Source organism: Puma concolor, chromosome B1, assembly GCF_028749965.1.
Source record: "Puma concolor isolate L17-30 chromosome B1, mPumCon1.1.hap2, whole genome shotgun sequence".
NCBI lineage: Eukaryota > Metazoa > Chordata > Mammalia > Carnivora > Felidae > Puma > Puma concolor.
Window position 1 is genome coordinate 139210298 of NC_141670.1, and position 21137 is coordinate 139231434.

At 43.1% G+C, this 21137-nt stretch overlaps 2 protein-coding genes and 1 long non-coding RNA gene across 34 annotated transcripts in view; 2 read left to right on the forward strand and 1 right to left on the reverse strand.

The window, feature by feature from the left end:
• The window catches only part of SEC31A (SEC31 homolog A, COPII component), a 72633-nt gene extending 69645 nt beyond the window's left edge, over window positions 1-2988 (forward strand). For all 32 annotated transcript variants that reach the window (XM_086704710.1, XM_086704717.1, XM_086704719.1 and 29 more), the window contains 2 exons: window positions 1267-1338; window positions 2399-2988. In XM_086704710.1, the coding sequence (XP_086560836.1) occupies window positions 1267-1338; window positions 2399-2578 (252 nt within the window). In that variant the 3' untranslated portion in view covers window positions 2579-2988. The remainder of the gene's footprint in view (window positions 1-1266; window positions 1339-2398) is intronic.
• Window positions 1332-20500, reverse strand: LOC147581904 (uncharacterized). Its single transcript, XR_015250371.1, has 3 exons — window positions 19629-20500; window positions 9762-9912; window positions 1332-2144 (listed from the first exon to the last, which is right to left on the reverse strand). It is a non-coding gene; the product is annotated as an uncharacterized LOC147581904 (long non-coding RNA).
• SCD5 (stearoyl-CoA desaturase 5) overlaps window positions 20500-21137 on the forward strand; it is a 155029-nt gene continuing 154391 nt past the window's right edge. Inside the window, exon 1 of the mRNA XM_086704739.1 lies at window positions 20500-21035. Coding sequence (XP_086560865.1) covers window positions 20804-21035 — 232 coding nt within the window. The 5' untranslated portion in view covers window positions 20500-20803. The remainder of the gene's footprint in view (window positions 21036-21137) is intronic.

A 21137-nucleotide genomic window follows, 5' to 3' on the forward strand; every position in this document is an offset into this window, starting at 1 on the left:
TAATAGGCACTCAATAAATATTGAAGGGGCGCCTGGGTGGCTCAGTCGGTTAAGCATCCGACTTCGGCTCAGGTCACGATCTCGCGGTCCGTGAGTTCGAGCCCCGCGTGGGGCTCTGTGCTGACCGCTGAGAGCCTGGAGCCTGTTTTAGATTCTGTGTCTCCCTCTCTCTCTGCCCCTCCCCTGTTCATGCTCTGTCTCTCTCTGTCTCAAAAATAAATAAATGTTAAAAAAAAAAATTAAAAATAAATAAATAAATAAATAAATAAATAAATAAATAAATAAATATTGAAGTGTCACCTCTAAGGTTACTGCATAATGTAGGTCATTAAGTTAATCACATTGTAATTGAAGCCGATAATTTTAGCTTTAGAATAGTTTTCTTTCACTGGACTTCTAGTACGTGGATTGGGAGGTAGGAAGACTCCTTAATTTAAGAACTCATTTTACTACTTCCGTGTTAGTAATCTTAAGCCACCAGAAGATAATTTTCTTTTTTTCTTGGTGTTCTAACAGCTCAGAAAGAAGCAGAATTAACTATCAAATGGACTAAGTGTACAAGTAATATTAAAGTAGAAAGGTTAAAATAAGATTCCAGTTCACCTCTGTGTAAGCCTGCTAGCACCCATAATTTACAATAACTGTCCTTAGATCTTCTCTTCTGGTGTACAATGATGCATTGCTCCTCCAGATGGCCCTTCCTGCTTTTGTGAATAGTGCAGTTATACGTGCACACACCTTGTCAGATGAGCTTGCAGTCCACGTGAAATCCACCACTACTCCATCGTGCACTCCAGAAGGAAGCCCCTTATCCTTTTACCTTTCTCCCCCGACCCTCCCGTTAATAGGTTACTGAACTCTGTCTTTCAGTAATGGTCTTTCAGGTTTCTGGTTCATAGTTGCCTCTGTTTCTTTATAAAATAAAGCTGGGCGCCTGAGTGGCTCAGTGGGTTAAGCGTGTGACTTTGGCTCAAGTCATGATCTCACAGTTTGTGAGTTTGAGCCCCACATCGGGCTCTGTGCTAACAGCTCAGAGCCTGGAGCCTGCTTGGGATTCTGTGTCTCCCTCTCTCTCTGACCCTCCTCTGCTTGCTCTCTGTCTCTCTCTGTCTCTCAAAAATGAATAAATGTTAAAAAAAAAATTTTTTTTTTAAATGAAGCTGTTCAGCATGATGAGTGTCAGGGTTAGTGAAATGAGTTAAGGCAAAGTCTTTGGATTAAAGTTAACGTTCAAATATAACATCATCTGTTTTTCCTCTCCTGCAGCAAACCAAGAGGAAGCTAGATGATGCCAGCAAACGCTTGGAGTTTCTATATGATAAACTTAGGGAACAGACAGTAAGTTTGTGGGAAAAAGAAGGATCTATGATAATCATTTTTTCTTAGTAGCTAGTAAATGAGCATTTCACCAGCACACGTATGTAATGTATTTGGGGATAAAATTGTGGTGACAGTTATAGAATGGGCTTTCTCTAGCTAGAGTCTTAAATGTCATTTATTGGGGATGGGAGGGTAGTGGGGAGAGAGAGTATGTGTTTGTCAGGCAGGGGTATAGTTTTAACTCCTCTTGTAACAAAGAGTAGAAATACAGACTGACTTGTAGTGGCCCTGGGGTAACTGGTCTTCCGTTCATTATATATGTCCTGTATTGTTTCCATTTCAGCATTCTCTTCCCTACCCTCACATCAGTCCCATCACTTATTTCACAAGAACCAAACCAAAGGAAGTTGATGTAACAGTAGAAGTGGTGTGGTCCATGGACTGATCAAAAATAAATTCTTCCCTCAAAAGTATGGGCATGTAGGCCAAATAATGGGGGACAGAAACTATAGATTTTATGGTTTTAAGAGATGGTAAGATTACAAAAAACCGTTGAGAATTGGTAAATTGAGTACCTGGTAAGAACTATTGTCCTACATATGCAGGTAGGCCACAAGTTCAAGATCTCTATTATAGACAAGGTTTGAGAATAAATAGGGTCCTTACTCTGAGATACAGTGATTAAGAATTTTTAAACTCCTTCATATACATGGGAAAAATTTTAAAAGGTATGAGGCTATCTCTAAAATAATTGAAGAAGTAAAGCTCTTAAGTGGAGGAAGATGTTAGCATTTCAGCTCGGGGTGGAAAATCTGGCTTCATTTCTATAAAAAAAAACAAAACAAAAACCTGGCTTATACATGTTCATAATTCATAATAGTTTCCTTACATAAATCATTTTGTCATGGTTCTACTTTATAACTTAAAGAGTTGCTTGGTCCAAGAAACTATTTCTAGAAATGCTAAATGGTTTATTTGCTTTTTTATAATATTTATTTTAAGTTCCTTTTAAATATCAGTGTTTATGGGAAATTCTTCCTTAATTTAATTTTTTCTCTTGATTCTACCTTTATTTCAGCTTTCACCCACGATCATCAATGGTTTACACAACATTGCGAGGAGCATTGAAACTCGAAACTACTCAGAAGGATTGACCATCCATACCCACATAGTTAGCACCAGCAACTTCAGTGAGACCTCAGCTTTCATGCCAGTTCTCAAAGTCGTTCTCACCCAGGCCAATAAGCTGGGTGTCTGAAAGGACATCTTTATTCCCAGCCCATATTGCCATTCTTCCAAAGAAGCATATTTTAAAAAAATGTTAAGATATGGACCAATCCTCATTAGCATGTTTCCATAGCAGCCAGTCAAGAGCATTTACACTATTCCTGCAGATATACTCACCTTAGAACTGCTCAGAACCCAGGTGCTTTCTTTTGTTTTAATCTTTTATTGCCCATGACGATTTTCCTATTCTGCAAATAGTGTATTTCCTGGATTACACTAGTATGTTTTCCTGAAGTATTCTGATCAAATGTGGTTTTTAAAACCTCAGTATACTTTTTGGGAAAGAAGCATCTGGTTATGCATAAAGCAGAGCTAAAACTAAATTTCTTTCACATCCTCCCTACTTCCTCCATGTCAATCAGATTAAAGTGTGTAATCCTATTTTATGTGTACGTAGTCTTTTTTTTTTAAAACAGCTGCTCACAGGTTAGTTTAATCCCTGTTTTTTTGTGTCTTTGGCTTCATTCCAGTCCTGAACAAATAACTAAATCTAGAAGCTGTTACATAGATTTTAGCAAATATTAATGAAAAGTGGGATCACTAGCTTTAAGTATCTATTGGAAAAGACTGAGCATTTTCATTCTGTAGAATTCATTGGACTTTCTTCTATTAATAAATGTTTTCAGTATTGAGTTTTAAGATTGCATTATCTCCATTTTATATTTAGAAATTCGTTCATCCATTTTTTTAAAAGTCACCCAGAATTCTGAGGTTTAAGTTTAGAAAGAAAACTTTAATTTCTATCAGCCTCCTGAATCAAAGGAAAACATTTATCAGCCAGTTTTTCTGTCAAGTGATTTTATTATAATTTTGTCTTAAGAACAGTGCGATTAATAAAAGATAATGGTCCCCATAGAATCTTGAGAATTAAATACTAACAATTCTTCATTGTTACATTATGTAATTTTACCTAAGTATATTGGAAAACTAGAAAATAAATACTGTGACTACTATGGAGATAGAGTTGCTGTTTCAAGGATTAAGAGTAGCTCCAGTAAGAGTAGTTCATCAGGCTTTGTATGTCCTGAGTGAAATAGTTTGCAAGAACCTCTCGTTTTCTTTTGCTGGGATTCCCTACTTGCCAAATTAAACCCCTCTTTTAAAAATTAACCACTTGGGGCACCTGGGTGGCGCAGTCGGTTAAGCGTCCAACTTCAGCCAGGTCACGATCTCGCGGTCCGGGAGTTCGAGCCCCACGTCAGGCTCTGGGCTGATGGCTCAGAGCCTGGAGCCTGTTTCTGATTCTGTGTCTCCCTCTCTCTCTGCCCCTCCCCCGTTCATGCTCTGTCTCTCTCTGTCCCAAAAATAAATAAACGTTGAAAAAAAAATTAAAAAAAAAAATTAACCACTCATTGTTTAGCTCAGAATAGTTTTATAACTAAAAAGGAGGACCTTGATAGTATGTGTGAGCATTGGAGCCTCAGGACTAGGGTGATATACTGGGGCACCTACCCTTCAGTCTCCTGGGAGTTGAGTAGACTGAGTCAGTTCTGTGACTCACTGATGTCACAGCTTGACCTTCTGGACCTGGTCCCCAACTGCAGTGTCAGTCCCAGACTCCATCGGAACAGCAGGTTGGCTTCTAGTAATTTTTTTCATCTATTGCCCTTACATTACAATTTGTGTTATGGCTGCACATTTACCCTGATAGGATAATAGCATCATTGGCAGCATTTTAGAAAAAAATAAATTCCCAAAAGAGAAAGAAAAGTACGTGGCAGTGGAGTCCTGGCCAACCCCAAAGATTTTACATGTAGAGGGTAAAAAACTATTTGCCACTGACATCTGAGCAGCCATTATCTCTCCTTTCTCAATACATCATTGTGATAATTTTTTTTCCCACAGTGGAGGCATTTTTTCACGTGGCTTATAACCTTGGAGAATTTTCACATAAATGGATGGTGGTAAGAAGAGCTGAACCCAAAATACTGTGTTGTGTGAAGGATGAAGATATTAGGAGATTATGGAAAGAGCACCCTTTGTTTTCTTGAAGAAAAGCAGAACAACTTCAAAAAGTTTTCTTTTTATAAAAGTAGAGAAAAAAACTTCAACTTGATTTTGTGAATGAGCCTGTTTTTAACATTTTCAACTCCAGTGACACTGCACTGTATTCCTGCACGATTCAGGCACCTCTGTATAAAGTTACTCTTACACGATGATGTGGTGGATGTGTTACTTAGTTTGGGAAAGTTCTAGCTGTACCCTTGAGATTATTTTGTGTATAGTGATGAATCAATTCATCCTGAATCCCAAATTCCTTCAGTTTTGCCCCTTTGTTGGTGTGCTTTATATTTTTTTGAACCTACTTAATTTTAAAACAAGGAAAGGGGTGTGAGGGAAACTGGTAGGTGGAGCTGGGTGTGGCCAGGAGATGTATCAGACCTCTGGGAGGTGCTTTCCTTTTTTTTTAAATTTTTATTTTTTTTTTTTTCAACGTTTATTTATTTTTGGGACAGAGAGAGACAGAGCATGAACGGAGGAGGGGCAGAGAGAGAGGGAGACACAGAATCGGAAACAGGCTCCAGGCTCTGAGCCATCAGCCCAGAGCCCGACGCGGGGCTCGAACTCACGGACCGCGAGATCGTGACCTGGCTGAAGTCGGACGCTTAACCGACTGCGCCACCCAGGCGCCCCTTTTTTTAAATTTTTAAACGTTTATTCATCTTTGAGAGACAGAGCACAAGCAGGGGTAGGGAAGAGAGAGAGGGAGATACAGAATCCGAACAGGTTCCAGGCTCCTAGCTGTCAGCACAGAGCCTGACGCGGGGCTCGAACTCACAAACTGTAAGATGACCTGAGTTGAAGTCGGAAGCTTAGCCAACTGAGCCACCCAGGCACCCTTGGGAGGTGCTTTTTTTGTTTGTTTGTTTGTTTAATGTTTATTTATTTTTGAAGGAGAGAGACAGAGCATGAGTGGAGGGGCATAGAGAGAGGGAGATACAGAATCTGAAGCAGGCTCCAGGCTCTGAACTGTCAGCACAGCGCCCAGTGCGGGGGCCTGAACTCACAAGCTGTGAGATCATGACCTGAGCCAAAGTCAGAGGCCCAACCGACTGAGCCACCCAGGAGCCCCTGGAGGTGCTTTTTAATATTGCACCTGCTCTTCATTCTTCATACGGCCCTTTGTGCTTGGTGGGGTGGATGTATTCTTAGGCCTCATTTGAGAATCTTTATATGTAATGGCATACATAGCTGATGGAGGTAGTTGTTTATTTGAATAGTGTGGCAGCAGGGAAAAGTTGGGAACACCTTGCTCTATGCTTGACTGTTGGGAGCCCAGTGAGCCTATATATATTCCTCTGGACTCAGAAAACTCCTATGTATTCTGGAGGACAAAAAGATACAATGGAGTTCCGGGCAACCAGATGTACCTTGATTAACACCTGCCTAAAAGGTAAAGGGAGGGATGATGACTGGTTAACACTGATAACCACTTGTCTCCTGAGCCAGAATTGTGTCCACCTAAGAGCGACTGCAAGGCCAACTGTTGACTCTTCTGCTGTGGTGGAGACTTCGTTTGGAACTGTCATGAAGATTGAGCAAATAGCGTGTGCACATCCGTGTATGCATGCGTACATAAGTGTGTGTGCTCCCCTCTTTATTTTGTTGTTCCCCTGCTGTGATGGCAGCATTCCCAGATAGAACCCTGACAAATCTGTGGGTGTTCATCAAGTGCTAAAGATGTCACAAGTAGCATCTGAAATTACTCTATGAGTAAAAGGGACTGTCTATGCACAGAAAATCTTTTTTTTTTTTTAAATATAACTTCTTGTCAAATTGGTTTCCATACAACACCTAGTGCTCATCCTGACAGGTGCCCTCCTCAATGCCCATCACTCATTTTCCCCTCTCCCCCACCCCCCTATCAACCCTCAATTTGTTCTCAGTATTTAAGAGTCTCTTATGGTTTATCTCCTTCCCTCTCTGTAACTTTTTTTTTCCCCCTTCCCCTCCCCCCTGGTCTTCTGTTAAGTTTCTCGGGATCCACATGAGTGAAAACATATGGTATCTGTCTTTCTCTGCCTATTTCACTTAGCATAACACACTCCAGTTCCAGCCACATTGCTACAAATGGCCAGATTTCATTCTTTCTCACTGCCAAGTAGTATTCCATTGTATATATAAACCACATCTTTTTTATCCATTCGTCAGTTGATGGATATTTAGGCTTTTTCCATAATTTGGCTATTGTTGAAAGTGCTGCTATACACGTTGGAGTACAAGTGACCCTATGCATCAGCACTCCTGTATCCCTTGGATAAGTTCCTAGTAGTGCTATTGCTGGGTCATAGGGTAGGTCTATTTTTAATTTTTTGAGGAACCTCCCCACTGTTTTCCAGAGCAGCTGCCCCAGTTTGCATTCCACCAACAGTGCAAGAAGGTTCCTGTTTCTCCACATCCTCTAGCACTATAGTCTCCTGATTCGTTCATTGTAGCCAGTCTGACCAACGTGAGGTAGTATCTCAGTGTGGTTTTGATTTGTATTTCCCTGATGAGGAGTGACGTTGAGCATCTTCTCATGTATGCACAGAAAATCTTAACTCTTTGGTCTTGTGGATGAATACCCCAAATCTTTCAACCAAACTAGATTACAAAGAAAAAGCCATCAAATTAGCTCTGTATTTCCACTTTCCCCAGTATACTACTTGTTTCATCTACATTTCTGTAGCATCAGTGCTTTCGTAACTGAACCAGTCATTTATGAACTATGAACCAGGTTGCATAGTGCGCATCTAAGCCTGACTGAAGTCAAATTGTATCATTTTTTGTCCAGTTGTTTGCCTTTTTACCCCCTCTTGGAGGAATGGGATGTGTGGATTTTAAGGTGGTTGGTGTAGATCTAGAAAAAGCTAGTAAAATCCAACAAAGGGAACTAGACTTTGATAAAACTCTGGTACCTGTTCTTTGCATTCTGGATTCATGCTTCCAGAGATCTGCTAAAGTATTTATTTAGCAAACAATGTTAATGTTGTTAGTCTGAAACACCTAGAATGACTTTGTACAAACATCATTACTCCATAATGTCTAAGATCTTCATTTTAATGAAGTTGTACTCCTTGTAGAATTTGAATTCAATTTTTGGCTGATATTCCATAGACTTAGAAGGCTATTGTTATTGTTCATCAGGTAAGCCTGTTCCTGCTTTTATTGCTGTCTTATAATTTCCTGGTCCATGACCTTTCTAAACCACCTTTTATGTATCAATGGGTTAATGTGCAAGCGGGGAGGGGGGAGGGGGAGATGGCTTCAGAAGCCTTATGAAATAGAGGAAATATTTCTATTTCCTTTTTTTTTTTTAATGTTTACTTACTTTGGGGGGCGGGCACAGCACAAGGGAGGAAGAAGCAGAGAGAGGAGAGAGAGAATCCCAGGCAGGCTCCACAGTGTCAAAACAGAGCCCAACGTGGGGCCTGAACTCACGAAACCGAGAGATCATGACCTGAGCTGAGATCAAGAGTCAGACGCCCAACCGACTGAACCACCCAGGAGCCCCAAAACATTTCTGTTTCAAAAAGATACAAGACTTGTTGGACTTTAGCCTATGTGAGGTAAATTCTAATGAAATTGGTGTCTCAAACATCTACAATTATCTCTTTTATATCTTCAGAGGCTTTTACACTTCTCAGGTCTAGAGCATAGCATTTTAGCATTATTAACTTGGTTTCTTTACTTCAGTAATTAATATTTGTAAATGGCTTCATGCAGTTCAGTAGAGACTTCATTTCCAAACAGATGTGTTTCCAGTAGTTGATGTAAAATGAACCAGGAGGGAGCCTATCACAGGAACAGAATGGATTCAAATTTGATTAGAAGAGGAAAGTTTCAAACCTTTTTTTCTGGTAAGTAAAAGAGTAGTGAGTATAATATATAATTTAAGGGAACCATTAAGGCAGCCAATAAGTATGAGTTGGCTAATGATGAGAAATCAGGGGGGCGTGGGTGGCTCAGTCAGTTAAGTGTCCAACTTTGGCTCGGGTCATGATCTCATGGTTCGTGAGTTTGAGCCCCACAGCAGGCTTGCTGCTGTCAGCCTGTCAGCACACAGCCCTCTTCAGATCCTCTGTCCCCCTCTCTGTTCCTCCCCTGCTCACGCTTGCAAAAAAATAAACATAAAAAAAATCAATGACCCTAACTGTTAAAAAAAAAAATTATGAGACATCATTTCTTCTTGTACTTTGTCCAATAAAGGAGTTCGCTACTCTAGGAGAACTAGAGTACGTGGTGGAATTGAATATGAAAAACAGGCTTCAGTAGTAAAGAGGGAAAGCAACCATCTCCTAAAAGTGACCTAAAAGTAACTACCTATCCCTCTAGCTATCTCCATATAACCGATGACCTTCCCTGACCACCTTTTTTGCTTGAAGGAATCTTTGGGAGAGAACAAGTCAGTTTTAACAGGTAAAAATCAAGTCCACAAAGAGTTTTCTGCTGGAAGGTACTGCTTGGACACCTTGAAGGGACCTAACCTTTCCTTGAGCTGGGCACTGAAAGAGGTACTTAGCTCTCTCTCTCAGTCCTCATCACATCAGCCCAGGAAGCTAAGCTATTAGTTCAGTTGCCCGATGCAGCTAGTAAGCAGTAAAATCTGTATTCAAACCCAGATCTCAGCCTGGTGAGCATGTTCCTTTCACAAAACCAGTTTTCCCAAAGTAAGAATAACTGCTACTACAACGAAAACACATTACGCTCTTTGAGTTTGCTATTTTCCCTCTTAGTCTACAGAGACCTGGCATTTCCCACAAATGAGGCATGTGGTTATTATAAATGGATCAACTTACTGAGCATTATGTGTTGGCTTCTTTTTAGGCAGGTTCTCTTTATGTGCTGGGAAAGATGGCCCCTGGCAACCCAAAACCCGCATACGCCTCCACTGCTTGGGATATACAAAGGGGAGAGGAAACCTCTCACAATACCCAAATACTGCTCACAAAGACAACTCCAATTGCTTCTGTTTGGGTCTCGTGCCCACTCCCTAACTGAGTTCTGTGCCCAGAGAAGTAGGATACTAGAATCTGCTGGCCCACATAGTGTGCCTATGTATGAACACAGTGATTTGTAAGCCCCACCAAGAAGCCCATGGAATGGTTTCCCCATAGGAAGGGGTGCAATTTAGAGAAGAGTGGGGGAAAGAGTAGGCCAAAACAATCCCTTACCTACTGGAGGGAAGCCCTGGGTGGTCCCAGTGCAAAATTTCACGGGGAGATGCTGTAAAAGAGCACCTCCCGAGTGTCCAGGAACTGGATTTCGGCATCTTCTCCGCCACTTACTGTCAGTCAAATGTTGCCGCTTTTTGCCTCCAAATCCCTGTTTGTAAAATGAGAGGGTAGGACAAGAAAACTCTCATTTCACTTCCCAGCTCTGGAAGCCTGTTATCCACCTACCTTTCCTACAGCATCTTTGTGTATTAACTACAAATCTTCAAAAGGAATGGAAAACAAATTAGGATAAGCACCGAAGCTTTGAAGAAAAATGACAAACAACTCAGGCCTATTTATATTTGGATACCTTTCTTTCTTTTGTAGAATTAATTTTATGTGTAATCTGGAGAAAAATCAATGCTAGGCTTTCCTTGGTTGGAAATAAGTGGGCAGGCATTAAAACAGTTTCTAATTTGAGGATTTGGGATAAATATATTTGCTTGGCATTGAGGTCCTTAGGGGTGAGTTCCCCTCTGTAATGATATATATTTCCATGAAATTAACCTTTCTAGACACCTGTTTCCCACATCAAGAATAGGCCACATTTGATTACATAGATACTCAACAATGAACTAGCTTTTTCTCTGGTGCTGCAAAATCTGGGTCACCCTTTTGACATTCCTGAACTCTATTTACAAATGCCCCCTCCCCACTAAAGAACAGCAGGGGCCTTTGCCTTTTAAGAGCAGCCTGTGGTAATTGACACAGCAGGGAGAGAAAGAGGTCATTGAAACAGAAACAATAACTGCAGCTAATACTGAGAAATAAATAAGAGCTTGTTTATCTGCCCTTGGAAACCAAAATAACTATCCTAAAAGAAATTGGGGCAGGGCGGGGAACTGGAGAGCTGGAAGAGTTGTGGGTGAAAACGTTTCAATACTGTCTTTCTTCTGTCACAATAATAGGTATTGTTCATTTATTTCAGAGAGCTGGGATTTGGGAGCAGGGAGAGAGAGACAGTGGGGAGGAGCTTGGTTTGGTTTGTACACCTTGTTTTACCCAGATGTTGGTCAAAGCGGGGTGTGGTGTAGGTTTTCACAAATGTTAACTTGCCATGACTGGCTCTTAAAAGATGCTTAGTGATTCTTCCATAGCATTTGTTAGAGTTTGTGGTATATTCTTCTCATAGTGAGGATTTGATTGCCTTCTGGCTGCCCGGCTGGACCTTGAGTTCCATGAGCACAGCCATATACTCCTGTCCATGGAGCTGAACTTATGCTTGGCTTCTACAAGAGGCTCAAATAAATAGATGTTGAATGAAAATGTTAATTTCATTCCAACTGAAGATAACTTGGAAAGATGCAAAGGACAGTATATCACCGACAGAAGAGACAGGTTTGGGTTGGTTTCGGTACTCCAGTTTCTCATTAAGTAGATGCTCTTCTCTAAGAATTAGGAAGTAAAGGCCTTCAAATCCAGCCATCTCCCCTGCCTAGGTTCCTGCTGCCAAATGGTAGCACTTTGTTGGTTTTTTTTTTTTTTAATCTTTTAATGTTTTTATTTATTTTTGAGACAGAGAGAGACAGAGCATGAGCAGGGGAGGGGCAGAGAGAGAGGGAGACACAGAGTCCGAAGCAGGCTCCAGGCTCCGAGCTGTCAGCACAGAGCCCGACGTGGGGCTCGAACTCCCAGACCGTGAGATCGCGACCTGAGCCGAAGTCGGACACTTAACCGACTGAGCCACCCAGGTGCCCCGGTAGCACTTTGTTAAGAGTGGTCAGGAAATATGGGAAGGGTCTTAAGCAACAAGGCTGGGCTTTGTTAAAAGAAAACCCCTCATTCCCTTCATATCCAAAGCAATAGAATCATTCATTTTTTAGGAACAGGTCCCCCCTCATCCACTGCTATAAAATCTCAATAAGAAAAATTTCCAATCCATTTAATACAGAAAAGAGGAAGCCAACCCTTCTGTGAGTGGAGGAAGCTGAGAAGACTAATTTTATACTAAGCCAATGGTGTTGCTGTATCTCAAAGCCACTCTTCTGGTCATCTTGGAGGCAAACTTCCCAACTTTATGTTCCCCTGAAATTATTCTAACCTAAAGCCTGGGAATGGTTTCCTCACCCAAAGATTGTTTACATGTGAAATTGTTGTCCATGCCTCTCATCCAAAAGGCAGCTCGCCCCCCTCCTTTAATTCCACAAGAGCTGCAGGGTGCATCCCTTCCTTAGGCCAAGGGAGTTGCCTTGCATGATTACCTCTGATACCGTGGTAAATAAAACTGTGATTTTATTTCACAGTTGCCTGGTGTGGCTAGAATTTGTTCTTTGAAGGCCTGAATCCCTCCAACCCACCCAGTCTGGAACCTTCAAACACACCCTGGCTTCCAGGTCAGGCAGGTTTCATAACTGCATCAAGTCCATCTCTCTAGGTGATTAAAAAATAATGAAATACCCACATAATCTTGGAAGCGTTCACTGACAATTGAGAGCTGTGCCTTGTCCTTGTTTAGGAAGCCCCCTGTTGGGGCGCCTGGGTGGCGCAGTCGGTTAAGCGTCCGACTTCAGCCAGGTCACGATCTCGCGGTCCGTGAGTTCGAGCCCCGCGTCAGGCTCTGGGCTGATGGCTCAGAGCCTGGAGCCTGTTTCTGATTCTGTGTCTCCCTCTCTCTCTGCCCCTCCCCCGCTCATGCTCTGTCTCTCTCTGTCCCAAAAATAAATAAAAAACGTTGAAAAAAAATTAAAAAAAAAAAAAGATTATTTAAAAAAAAAAAAAAAAAAGGAAGCCCCCTGTGACCCAAACCACTGAGCACCTGGCTCACAATCTTCTTCAGCTAAATCTGGACAACCACTCTGTGTGATTTCAAACTCCTGTGAAGGTCCTGTCCAGTAAACCTCAACCTCCTCAGCATCAGTCTACCTTTGACCTGCTCATCCCAGGGACAGCCACCTCCACTATAATCCTGTGGCCTCACCTTGGAACTGATCATTGGAAAAGCAGTGGAAACGCTTCTACCTCTATAGGTCTTAAGTCCCAAATCCCACTCTTGGAGCACAGTGCCCATTACTCCCTTTATTCTCATCCCCCAACAGAAATCAGCTCTTCAACTGTTTTCAAAACCTTGGTGCCTTTGATTTCTCTACTATATATGAGTTCTTAGCTTCCTTCTGATCACATTTCCTTCTCCTTTCTCCAGCCTGGACTCCATACAAACTTCTCTATCACCAGCACCTCAGTTACCTGACTCTCCTGTCCTCACCCCACCCCTAGGGCACCTGGGTGGTTCAATTGGTTAAGTGTACAACTTGGGCTCAGGTCATAATCTCACTCTGGAGTTTGAGCCCACATTGGGGGGGGGGGGGTGGAGGACTCTGCTCCTCCCCCACCCCCACTCTCTCTCTCAAAAATAAACATAAAAAAAATTTTTTTTTTAAATCCCCATCCCTACTTCAATTGGGATATTCCATCAGACTGCTGAGTTAGGCTGTGTAACCGTTACTGTGCAGACATCATGATGCCATTTTAAGCTTAGAGCATCCATTCTTGGTTGGGCCCTTTTAATTTGGCTCAACAATCTTTTAAGCATTTCTTGGTCAGCTTCCTCTTTCATTCTGCTCAATAGCTCTTGGAAGCCTTCATCACCTTTCTGCAGCTCTCTACCAAATTCCCACTCTGCTTACCCAGCAGATGATCTGACCTTTCCCTTCAGAAGAAACAGGCTGTCATGGCACCCTCCTTCACTTTACTGGCTCTAAAAGCTCTATCTGCCCTCATCCTCATTTCCTTTCAGTCTCCAAGAACAAGCTGTCCCTCTGCTCAAAGTTCAACCATCTGATCACTCCATCCCATCCTGCTTAACCCCCTCCCCAACGCTAGGAAACTAGCTCCATCAAGCATTCCCTTCCTCATGGTTTTGACCTTTGACCTTTCATTATATTTCTGCTAGCCAATAAGTGTGCTCAAATCCCTCTTGTCTGAACACTCAGACACACACTCAGTTTCGTTTCTTTACCCTTCACTTCAAGCTTCTTGAAAAATTGATTTCCATATATATGCTATGCTTGTCTCCTCTTCCTCATTCTTAAACTTCTGTGTAAGGTCTTTTCCCATAACTTGCTGAAAAGGCCTCGGCACAGGTCAGCCATGACCTTTGTATGCAGTGGGCTCCTCATTCTCCCTCCTTAGTAGCTTCTCTATAACATGCGATTTTGTGAATCCTCTCCCACATTTTGCTGATTCTCCTAACTCTTCCATCTTCTCAATCCATGCCACAGGCTTCCTTTTCTTTGCCATTCTCATGAATAGCACTTCACTAGAATTCTACCCAGAATCCTTCCTACCTTCCCAGGGCAACTGCTTCCACGTCTAGATTTTACTCTATTCAGTTATGACTAAGATGTTCTCTCCAGCCTACATCTTCGCTGGGCTCCAGGCCTATGTATTCAACAACCTACTGAACATTCTATTTGGATGTCTGACAACACAGGACCTTTTTTTTCTTTTTTTAACTTGCTCCTGCTTTTTCAGTCCAAATCTCAAAAAATGATTAGGATGATTATGGTGATGATGATGATTAATATTTATGGATTCCTTACTACCTACCAGGCTGTTCTAATCTTTAGTTGCCACAAGAATACTATAAAGTAGGTATTATTATTAAGTATTAAGTATTATTAAGTATATTATTTTACAAAAATATAAGCACAGATTTAATATCTCAATAAGTGACCCTGTCTTTCACTTGAATACCAAATCCAGAGAGCCAAAAAGGATCCAGTATTTTTTATTCCTCCCCTTCATGTTCAATCAAGCATGAAGCCTGCTGGCTCTTCCATTTTAGTTTCTTTGGATTTATCCCTCCTCTCCATAACCTCTTCTCCAGAATCTGTGCCTTTGCCTTACTTCAGACCCTCATCATCACTTGACCAGACTCTTAAAACAGTGCCCTAACCGGTCCCCTTGCCTTCAGCCCTACCTCTCTCTGCCTCCAATCACGTCATTCTCCACACCTCTTCTAGAGTGGTCTTTCTATAATACAAATTTGATCACATTATTATGCTTCATAAAGCTTTCCCATGTCTCCCCTCACCTACCACATAGCTCTTTTGGCATGACATTCATGAAACCCACCTACCTTCATGTGCTGCCCACTGCATGGCATTTCAACTTCATCTCCTACGGTTTCCTACTTTCACCTCAGATATTTCAGACACATCCCTAAATGCCAAATGCAAAAGCTTTCGCTTGCACCATTTTCTCTACCTGGAATGTCCTCTGCCATTTATTTGTCTGATGAACTACTTATCCTTCAAAACTGTGCTCTATGAGATGGTAGCCAGGAGCCACACATGGCTATTAAGCACTTGATATGTGGTAACCCGAATTAACATGTTATAATAACATCTGCCATAATAATAAACAATGGATTTTGAAGGTACAGTGTGGGAAAAAGTATAAAAGTCTTAATAATTTTATATAGACTACACAATGAAAAGATAATATTTTGGGTAGATTGGGTTAAACAAACTACTAAAATTTATTTTTTCTACTTTTTTAATGTGGCTACGAGAAAATTTAAATTTATACATGTGGCTGGAATTTGTGGTGTGTATTATATTTCTATTAGAGAGCACTCCTTGAAGATCCTTCCTTGGCAAATTTAACTAAGGGGGCAAAAGACTTATACACTGAAAACTACAAAATGTTGCTGAGAGAAATTAAAGAAGACACATAGAAAGAGATCTCAAGTTTTTGGATTAGAGACTTAATACTGTTAAGGCGTCAATACTAACCAAAGTGATCTTCAGATATATTGCAATCTCTATCAAAATCCCAGTGGAGGGGCGCCTGGGTGGCGCAGTCGGTTAAGCGTCCGACTTCAGCCAGGTCACGATCTCGCGGTCCGGGAGTTCGAGCCCCGCGTTGGCTCTGGGCTGATGGCTCAGAGCCTGGAGCCTGTTTCCGATTCTGTGTCTCCCTCTCTCTCTGCCCCTCCCCCATTCATGCTCTGTCTCTCTCTGTCCCAAAAATAAATAAACGTTGAAAATCCCAGTGGAATTTTTTGCAGAAATAGAAAGTCCATCCTAAATTTATATGGAATCTTAACAGATCCAAAATGTCCAAAAGAATCTTGAAACAGAAGAAAAAAGTTGGCAGTTTTATGCTTCTTGATTTCAAAATGTATTATAAAGCTACAGTAATCAAAACAATGTGGTACTGGCATAAAGACACACATGCAGACCAGTGGAATAGAATAGAGTCCAGAAATAAACCCTCAAGTGTATGGTCAAATGTTCTTCTGTAAGGGTGCCAAGACCATTCAGGGAAAGAAAAGGAGAGTCCCTTTAACACACGGTGTTTAGAAAACTGAATATCTACATGCGAAAGAATGAAGTTGAACCCTTATCTTATACTAGATACAAAAATTAACTCCAAATGGATCAAAGACCTAAATGTATGAAGTAACTAAAAAAGTCTTTGAAGAAAACAGGGGCAAAGCTTCATGACATTGGATTTGGCAATGATTTCTTAGATACGATACCAAGAGCACAGGTAACAAAAGTAAAAATGGCTCATTGGACTACATCAAAATTTAAAACTTCTGTGCATCAAAGGACACAATCGACAGTGAAAAGGCAACCTATGGAATGGGAGAAAATATTTCCAAACCATTTATCTAATAAGGGGTTAATATCCAGAGTGTAAAAAGAACTCCCGTAACTGAACGACAACAAAAAACTTGATTAAAAAATGGGCAAAGGATTAGAATAGACGTTTCTCCAAAGATGCCATACAAATGGCCAACAAGCCCATGAAAAGTTGCTCAACATCACTATTAGGGAAATGCAAATCAAAACCACAATGATATGTCAGCTCAAATCCATTAGAATAATGGCTGTAATCTAAAAAAAAAAAAAATCCAAAAAACAAAGGAAACCCAACAAAAATGACAAGCATCAGTGAGGATGTGGAGAAATGAAAACTCTTGCACATTGTTGGTGGGAATGTAAATGGTGCTGCTGTTATGGGAAACAGTTTGGAGTTCCCCCCAAAATTGAAAATAAAATTACCATTAAATCCACCAATACTACTTCTGGATATAGATCCAAAAGCATTGAAAGCAGAGTTTCAAAGAGATAGTTGCACACCTATGTTCGTAGTAGCATTATTCACAAGAGCCAAAAGGTGGAAGCAACCCCAAGTGCCCATCATAGACGAATGGATAAGCAAAATGTGGTAAATACATACAATGGGATATTATCTGGCCTTGAAAAGGAAGGGAATTCTGACACATTTTACAACATGGATGAACCTTAAAGACATGGTGCTAAGGGAAATAAGCCAGTCACACAAAAAGTCAAACACTATATGATTCCACTTATATGAGGTATCTAGAGTAGTCAAACTTATAGAAACACAAAATCCAATGATGATTGCTGGGCTAGGGAGAGGGAGAAATGGGGAATTGTTTTCATGTGCATAGACTTTCAGTTTTGCAAAGTTGAAAAAGGTCTAGAGATGTATATATTTATTTTATTATATATTTAACACTACTGAACTGAACATTTAAAAATGCTGGGATTTGGGGCGCCTGGGTGGCGCAGTCGGTTGAGCGTCCGACTTCAGCCCAGGTCATGATCTCGCGGTCCGTGAGTTCGAGCCCCGCGTCAGGCTCTGGGCTGATGGCTCGGAGCTTGGAGCCTGTTTCCGATGCTGTATCTCCCTCTCTCTCTGCCCCTCCCCCGTTCATGCTCTGTTTCTCTCTGTCCCAAAAATAAAATAAAAAACGTTGAAAAAAAAATTTAAAAAAATAAAAATGCTGGGATTTATGCATATTTGACCACAATTAAAAAAAAAAAAAACTTTAAAAATCCAAGTTAAAAAAAATCCTTACTCAAGATACCACCCTTTCTCCTCTCCCCCTACCTCTTCTTTCCTTTGTACCTCCACTTTGCCTTATATATATATACCACTATTAGGGCTCTTACCACACTTTTTGGTAATTATTTGTTTGACAGGATAAAGGTTACTATCCCATTTGCCCCCATTAAGGGATGAAATGAACACTCATCCATGTCTGGGGTCTTGACCAGAAGCTAAGAAAAGAGACACTAGCCCTGATAGCATAATATGCTACAGGGGAAAGTTGTTATTAGCAAGAGTATATCTTATATCTGTAGAGGTTTCACTCTGAAATTAGATAGGGAAGAACCATTTTTCTTCAGTCATCCTTCTGAGGTCTGAAAGACCTCATGGGCACTTGCCCCTCCCCCCAACACATACAAACATTCCCTTCTCCATCCTGAGTCCAACCTGCTGAAAGGAGTGGCCCAACCCAGGCTAAACCTTTGGAGGGAAGAGAGGAAGATGTTCATTCAAGACAGATTCAAGGTAGAGTAGCTTATCTAACAGATAATGTACCCAGGGGTTAAGTAAATAACTGTTTTGCTGCCTACCCGCCCCCCCCCCCAGACTCTTGTTGTATATGCTTGATATAAAATAACTTTTTTTCCAGATAATGGGCTGGATCTTCCTGCCCTTTGAAGGTCATAGCCAAGAGGTTACATTTGTTTGCTCTGTCTTCACCCCTAGATGAGGAGCTCCTTTAGAGCAGGGACAGCTTATTCATCCTTGTATCCCCAGTGCCCACTAGTCCCAGCACGTAGCAGGTGCCCAATAAATCCCACACAAATGATCGAATGGTCAGAGCGTGTGTGGGGTGAGTCATTACAATAACTCAGAGATTTTTGGGCAAGCAACTAGTCCATCCCTGAGAGAAAGGACAGTCTGAATTAGAGACCTGCAGGGAGTATATGGGTCTAATGGGAGTGGGGAGGAGCAGGCACATGTGAAGAAAAGTGGTTCATTATAAAGCCCAGGTTGGGGGCACCTGGGTGGCTCAGTCGGTTAAGCGGCCGACTTCAGCTCAGGTCATGATCTCGCGGTCGGTGAGTTCAAGCCCGGCGTCGGGCTCTGTGCTGACAGCTCAGAGCCTGGAGCCTGTTTCAGATTCTGTGTCTCCCTCTCTCTGACCCTCCCCCATTCATGCTCTGTCTCTCTCTGTCTCAAAAATAAATAAACGTTAAAAAAAATTTTTTTTAATTAAAAAAAAAAAAGCCCAGGTTGAGAGGAATAATGAGGTCTATACCCTCTAGTTTCATGTTCTATTGTCTCACTAGTCATTATATAATGTCAACATTTATCCAGTGTCCAGGCTAATTTCCTTTCATTCTAAAGTATCAGCTCCATCTGAAGCGCCACCATAACACCCCTCAGGGGCCCCAATTCCACTGCCACATACAGTTTTAAATCAGATGGTATTTTTTTAATGTTTATTTTTGAGAGAGAGACAGAGCGTGAGCGGGGAGGGGCAGAGAGAAGGAGACACAGATCCAAAGCAGGCTCGAGGCTCTGAGCTGTCAGCACAGAGCCCAACGTGGGGCTCGAACTCATCAACCGTGATGAGATCATGACCTGAGCCAAAGTCTGACGCTCAACCGACTGAGCCACCCAGGCGCCCCATAAATCAGACGTTATTGTAACCTGGCTGATTGGACTGTTTCAGGTCTGCTAACAGTAAGATGCTCTTGTATGGCCCTTTCATGCAGCCAGTTCTTTGTAATTTTTCCCCCTCTCCTGGAATCTTGGAAAGGATGGGTAACCCAAAAATCAGCCTTATTTGTCAACATAATGGTACTCCTTCAAACTCACATTCATAGAATTGCAAGCTGGAAGAAAGAGTAAACATTAGTTCTGTTTCCCGGGTAAGAAAATTTGTGTCTGGAAAGCCAAGACGGGTCACACGACTCAGAACTAGAACTCAGAGCCCCTGATTTCCAGTCCTGAGCGCTTTTTCTTCGGCTACCACACGTGCAGTCTCACCTGCTTAGAACACGACCAGCTCACCCCGTCAGCATTTCTGTGCAACTAGGGCTCCCTCTGAACAGCTCTGAATTGTCTGCGAGAGAGGAATGAACAAACACAAGTTTTTCACGGGGTAATTTTCCTTGGAACGTTCTGGGTGATTTTTCTAAAGCCCCGTTCACAACGGTGCTGACTTTACGGTACTGTTCCATCAGCGGAGTCCGGAAGGGCGCTGATTAGTCCAGAGTTACCCGTAAGCAGAGTTCCGCCGCGGATGGGCTGCGCGGTGGACAGGGCACTGGTGGCTACTAAATCACGTATCATCTAAAAGGCACTAATTGAGCACCTACTGTGTGTCTGGTTGCGGCTGCCTGTTAAAAGTTGAGCAGCTGCCTTCAATCCCTCCACTGGCCCAAGGAGCCAGTTGAACCTGCAGACGCGTGCGCTTCTGATTCTCATCTCGGATATGGCCTTAACCTGTGTTGCGACCCCAGGCAAGTATTTTAAATCCGCCAACACCAGTGAACTGTGGCTTCAAAAAAAAAAAAAAAAAAAGGTATTTTCAAAAGGGAAAGGTATTTTTTGGAACTGGAGAAGCACACAAAAACGACAAAAGTGCCGTGAGCCGCGCTGCAGGCTCCCTGGCGGGGGAGCCACATGCCCCCACCCTCGGGCGGAGGGGCCAAGCGCCTGCCCCGCGCGCCCGCCCGTCGCGCTCAAGGGAGCCCGGGGCAGCGGAGGCCAGGAGGGCGCCTTCCTCTTTAAGAGCCCCATAAGCCGTCCTGATTGGCTGTAGCTATGCAGGTCTTCCTTCCCCGACTCCCTCTGAGGGCTCCCTCCCGCTCCCTCTCCGCGCGCCCTCCCCCAACTCCGCGCCCCCTCCCGCCCCCTGCGCTCGCCTCCTCTTCCTCGCAGCGGAGTTTGGCCCCAGCAGCCGCCGCGGTGATTCGCCAGCAACAGATGCCGGGCGCCCAGATTGGCATCCTTAGTCCCCGCTGAGCGCCCGAAGAAGAGGGCAGGAACCAGAGAAGGGCCTGGAAGGCGGGGACGGGAGTGCAGAGACCACCCCTCCCCAACCCCAAAAGGCAGAAGCCCCCGCCCCCCAACCGGAGAGCTCCGCGCCGGCCAAGCGCCTGCCTGCTGCCGCTGCCGCTGCCGCTGCCGCTGCCTCGGGCGCCCACCTCTCCCCAGCCATGCCCGGCCCGGCCGCCGACGGGAGGCAGGTCCCCTTCCGCAACGCCAAGGAGGAGATCCGTGCGAGGATCGAAGTCTCGGAAGGAGGCGGCGACCCGCAGAGACTGGGCGGACGCGGGCAGCGGCAGATCGTCGTCTGGAGAAACGTCGTCCTGATGAGCCTCCTCCACTTGGGGGCCGTGTACTCCCTGGTCCTTATCCCCAAAGCCAAGCTGCTCACCCTGCTCTGGGGTAAGTCCCGCCGGCGCCCCCTGTGCCCCGGGCGCCGTGGCGAGGCCACGGCGGGGCGCGCGGAGTCGCCGGCCGCCGCTCCGCTGCCGGTGGTGCGGGGAG